At 34.1% G+C, this 6,041-nt stretch overlaps 1 protein-coding gene across 1 annotated transcript in view; it reads right to left on the bottom strand.

The window, feature by feature from the left end:
- The window catches only part of INPP4B (inositol polyphosphate-4-phosphatase, type II, 105kDa), a 713,554-nt gene that overhangs the window by 296,556 nt on the left and 410,957 nt on the right, over nt 1–6,041 (bottom strand). Inside the window, exon 12 of the mRNA XM_006876519.1 lies at nt 2,045–2,153. Within this exon, the coding sequence (XP_006876581.1) occupies nt 2,045–2,153 (109 nt within the window). The remainder of the gene's footprint in view (nt 1–2,044; nt 2,154–6,041) is intronic.

Genomic DNA, 6,041 nt, shown 5'->3' with positions numbered 1-6,041 from the left:
TGGAGGGGATTATAATCAATGTAATGAAACAAGGTATATGAATGTTTGAATGTGAAACCGATGATGTGCCCTGAAAACTTTCACTCAATCCACAATAAAAACCTTAAAAGAACAACAACAACAACAACAACAACAAAAAAACCCTATGGAGCACATAGTTCTATCCAGCAATATTTATAATCAGCTGAGCCAAATTAACTCAAGTAAACAAGTTTTGTTTCCAATCATATAATAGTATATGCAGTTATTCAATTCTAACTTGCTTAAATGCTTTCTTCCTGAACAATGAATAGCCAATGTGATAAAACTTAAAACAAAAGAAAACAAATAAAAAAAGAGTTCTGGTTTTGCCACTCAGAAGAATTTCTCAATTCTATTACCTAAGTAACTATGACTAAAGAACATTTTCCCCTACCTTTAAATTCAACTCTTTAATCCAATAAGTAACTTACTGAAAAGAAAGTTAAGTTGTTCTTCACACCAGGACAATGCTGCTTATGGTTTACATGAGTGTGATTACAGCCAGAGCACATTACAGTATAAGGCCAGTGTATTGGGCTGTGGAAAGTGGGTAAAGTACTATCCAAAAGTTCTATGAAACAATGTTTAAAAGAAGCTGTGATGATTCTCAGTATTGTGTGGGTTTCCTTTATCAGGTGATCTGATAAAATTGTTATCCATTTTATGTGTTGGAAGTCCTAACCTCTCTATGTTAATTAAAGGAGCCAATTGTAGTTGTTGTTGTTAAGTGTCATTGAGTCAATTCCAACCCATAGCGACCCTGTACAGGGTTTCCGAGGAGCTGTTGGTGAGCTTGAACTGCCAACCTTGCAGTTCAAACGGCTTTGCAGTCTGGTGCATTAACCCACAGTGCCACACCAGAGCTAAAGGAGTCATGGTGGGTCTGTAAGATAAGCATTGGACTATTAACTGTATGGTTGGCACTTTAAATCCACCAGCTGCTCTGTGGGAGAAAGATGAGGCGGTCTGTTCACATGAAGACTTAAAGTATCTGAAACTCTACACAGGGTTGTTATGAGTTAAAATTAACTTGGTGGCAGTGGATTTATCTTTTTTGTATGTGAATAAGGCAGGATTAGATTGTATCTTAAGTGACAGCCTTACAAAAGGGCATGACTCAAGTCAGATCCTTGGAATCTTTTTGTGGTACTCTAGGATAAGTACTAGACTGTTATACTAGACTGTTAACCTCCAGGCCAGTGGTTCAAACCTACCAGCTGCTTTTCAGGTTCAACAGCACTTACCAACAACAAGTCACATTCTTATGCTAGTCTTACCCTTACTCAATTCTCAATCCCTGCCCTTACTGAAGTAACACCCTCACTCTGATGCAAAGTTGGTATCTACCTGTTGAATGCTTATTGGTTTTGCTTTTCTAAATAACTCAGCATAAAATAAAAGCTAAAGATTATAATGAAAAATGCTTATAAGAAAATCACAAATAACTACTGTGACATTTTTTTTTTAATGCCATGCCTTTTCCTAAGAAACAGAAAGTCGTCTCATTTAATCTCATCACCTAACAGTACTTTATTGCTATCTATTCTTCAAATGGCACAATTAAGTGATGGGCAAGTTATGTATCTTCCCTTAGGCCATACTGAAAATCACTAATAGAGTCAAATATAAATTAGGTCTCATGCTCTCTGTTTAAGTATCTTTTGCTCTACAGTTAAATTAGACTATATTTTCAACTAAATCTCTGTTTGAATGTCATTGCTTTAAGTGAACAGTGATTGATACTAGAATATCACCTCTTTCTCAATAGCATGACTGCCAGGAAAATGTTCTGCCAGCACAGTGGTACTCTATAAACAGCATACTCCAGCATTTATTTTCTACAACTTAATCTCTGCTCAAATAATTAGAAAAGTCCGCTTTAAGTTACTGAATGGGTTTGAGATATCAAGAACTATTCGTTGTTACTGAACAGACTTCTTTAACTTAACCTTGAATACAAACTTTCCCTAAAAGAAAGTAAAATCATTATTGCACGACGTACTTTCATGTCATCATTACTTACTTTCTTCTTTCTGTTTCAAATCTATGAAGTAGTTTCCGAAGACCACCATTCTTAAATCCCTGAAAGTGGGCAGCTGGGGCTCCCACAGTGATGACATCATAGACAGCATCTGGAACAGGAATGGACAAGGAAATGAGCACTTCACAAACATATATCTTCAGTATGCTGTCTGCACCAAAGCATCCATGCTCTGGGGAGTTTGAGAAATTATTCTGTTTGCTTTTATAGGAATAACTATGAACTCATATCTCAAGGGGGCAAAGGAAGCTAATCAATCTTTCTAAAAGCCACCTGTGCACCTAAACAAGTTATAATATTTCTCTGATTTATGAATACATCTTAATTATATTCTGCTGTGTAGAACAGTATGTTCTCTCATTCTTCTATATACTTACTGAGATAACATGTAAATTGGTCTTTTGTGTATTTTGCTTTATTGAGCTTTGTATCATTTAATTTGCAATCATATTGAAATTCAACAATAGTAAAGCACCTTTCAACCAAAATTTACAGATAAAATAGCCAAAAAATGGATACATCTCAGCTGAATACAGTAGTACATGTTTATTTTTTACAAGTTTATTTTTATTATTTTTAAAAATCAGTACATTATAGTTTCCTGCTTCTGGGTACTAAATCTAACACAATGTTAAAGCCATGTTTTTACAATTTCCTCATGTGGCATAGGAAGAATACACAAAATGTCTTTTGATCTATTTTTTGGTGAGATACTTTGTTCTTATAATAAAAAAATCCATACATTTAAATTGAAACTTAATCCTTTGATATTGAAATCTATAAAGTTTGATACATATTAAGTTTTGGGCTTCAAATATGCCATCATTTTTGCATTCTAATGAAAAGTATCCCCATAATAAGGAAGATGACGTGAATGCTCTCTTGTTAAACCATATTTTAACTTGAGAAACCTAATTTCCTTTATAATGGATTTTGTTACTGACCCATTGGTTGTTTTTCAGACTTCATTTACTGGAAAAACAAATTATTAGCTCCAGTTAAATGTTATAATTTCTTTATGTTATTCAATCCAATTGTACCCAAAAAGTTATTTTTAAATAAAAAAAAAAAGTCTTATAGTGAAAGGTTCCAATACCACAAAGAGTATGCATAATTATAAGAAATTGAGCACTATTCAGATCAACTAATCAATAAGGCATATCAGTGTCATAACAGATGATCAATCACTGAATGGAATGTTATGTTTATAATATCTTGTCCTTTAAAAATATCACCAGTATACTAGGTCATATTTTCTTGTAATAGCAGAATAATAAATTTATAAAAATGTAAAGAGTGTAAGAAATTTTAATGCAGGGCCAAGAAAATGGCTTCCGGGTATCTATCTATCTATCTAAGGATTCAAAGAGTTAATGGAAAAACTGTATTATCTTTTAATTCCATTTTTTAATGACCTTTTAATGCCCTCTTGTATGTAAGTTGTGTGAGCGCATCTATTTTACTTTGAAGAGTCATAGCTTTCTGCCTTTTCTCAAAGAGCTTAGATGCCACCCAAATTGACCAAACTACCTTCATTTCTCCAATAAGAGAACTGAGGACAGTTCTAAGATCTCAAAGACAATGACCTTACACCCATGGTCTTCTCATTTCCCAGCAAGGGATGAAGAATCAATATTTCTTGTGGCTTAAATTACTAACTGGAACAAAAGTTTCTGGTTTATTCTCTGGAAAGTATTGGGGAAACTTGTTTAACTTCTTATGTCTCAATGTGTTCTCCTACAAAATGGTGTTGAAAGTAGTTAAAAGTAACAAAAAATCAATAAATATTATGTTTGATTATTTTTTCTATAAAAAACATTTATAGTTATTAAACAAAAAAGATAGAATATTAACTGTCATTTATTTCCCTTTAACTCTAAAATTTTCAGTCTGAAGGACAACACTGGGGCTCAGCTTTCTGAATAGAAATGGTTCCTATATTAATGCAAACTAAATGTAAAAGGAAAATCACAATAGTACTGTAATATATATACTGTTATTTCTAAAATTTGGATTACTAGTAATATCAACAATGCACATGTGCATATGTTACTAAGCACAAAATGAATTAATTCCTAACTCCACACCTAAAAACCCCCAATGGATTGAAAGAAATCTGTGGTTTCCTCAATATCACCCAATGAGAGGGGAAGAAGGAGGAAGAGAAAATGTGTGCAAAAAGAGATAGCAGAATTAAAATTGGAGGGTAAAGTAAATTTTATTTGCAAAATTTGTTAAGAAAACAAAAACAAAAACAAAAAAACTATGGCCTCTTCTAGGGGCTTATAAGGACCTAATGCCCATGAGGAGTGACAAAACTTCAGCTTTCCTAGCTTTACAGTAGTTTTTTCCTACAATTAATCTAAAATGATGGTCTCCCTAGAAATACTTTCTAGAAACAAAAATTTTCTCTTATTCATACTTGCTCTTACTGGTAACTGGAATGCAAAGGTTAGAAACAAAAAGAAAGATCAGTAGTTGGAAAAGATGGCTGCATAATTCAAATGATGCTGGAGATCACATGATATATTTCTGCAAGACCAATGACATATTCATTGTATATGCCTTTTTAAAATAACATAAAATATAACTATGCACATGGACCTTAACAGATAGGGATACACAGAAATCAAACTGACTACATCTGTGGAAAAGGAAAGTGAAAAAGCTTCATATCATCAGCCAAAACAAGGCCAGGAGAAGACATTGGAAAAGACCATCAATTATTCATATGCAAGTTCAGGATTAAGCTGAGTAAAATGAAAAAAAAAATGCACAATCGTCAAAATATGACCTTGAACATGCTGTTGTTGTTGCTAAGTGCTGTGGAGTTGGTTCTGACTCATAGTGGCACAGTACAGCATTTCCAAGGAGTGACTGGTGAATTTGACGCACCAGCCTTGTGGTTCAAAGCAATCTTACCATCCATTGCTTTATCACACCATGCCACACCAGGACTTTCAACTTAAAAATATACAACCTCAATTTAGAGATCATCTGAAGAACAGATTTGATGAATAAAATACTAATGACAGAAGACTAGAAGAATTGTAGAATGACATAAAAAAATATCACAGGGGAAGAAAGCAAAAGGCCATTAAGAAAACAGGAATGAAGAAAAAGACCAAAATGATGTCAAAAGAGACCCTGAAATTTGCTCACCAGCATAGAGATGCTAAAGCGAATGGAAAACATGAGGATGTAAGAATTGAATAGAAAATAGAAAATCTTAGCTTGAGAAGATAAAGTCAAATATGGAATGAAATGTGCAAAAATCTGGAGTTAGAAACCCAAAAGAACATACTCAGCATTTCTCAAGCTGGGGGAACTGAAGAAAAAATTCAAGCCTCTACTTTTGTTATTGAAGGATTCTCTGGGCAAATTATTGAATGATGCAGCAAGCATCAAAAGAAGATGGAAGGAATACACAGAGTCACTGTTCCAAAAGGAAATAGTTGATGTTCAGCCATTTCAAGAGGTAGCATATGATCAAGAGCCAATAGTGCTGACAGAAGAAGTCCAAGGTGCACTGAAGTCACTGGCAAAGAATAAAGAACTGGGAATAGATGGACTATAAATAGAAATCTTTCAACAAATTGATGCAGCACTAAAGGCACTCATTCATCTATGCCAAGACATTTCAAGAGAGCTATCTGGACAACTGATTGGAAGACATCCATATTTCTGCACAGTTCAAGGAGATGTGAGCCAATGAGATGAGGGCATCATTGGACAATATCATTAATATTATTCAATCTGTATGCTAAGCAAATTATCTGAGAAACTGAATTTTATGAAGAAGAATGTGGCATTAGTATTAGAAGAAGACTCTTTAACAACCTCTAATGTGCAGCTGATAAAATCTCGCTTGCTGAAAGTGATGTTGTTGTTGTTGTTGTTAAGTGCCGTCGAGTCGGTTCCGACCCATAGCGACCCTGTACAGGGTTTCCGAGGGTGTAAATCTTTACAGGAGTAGAAA

This window comes from Chrysochloris asiatica, unplaced genomic scaffold, assembly GCF_000296735.1.
Source record: "Chrysochloris asiatica unplaced genomic scaffold, ChrAsi1.0 scaffold00388, whole genome shotgun sequence".
Taxonomy (NCBI): domain Eukaryota; kingdom Metazoa; phylum Chordata; class Mammalia; order Afrosoricida; family Chrysochloridae; genus Chrysochloris; species Chrysochloris asiatica.
This window is presented reverse-complemented; position numbering and strand designations above follow the sequence as displayed.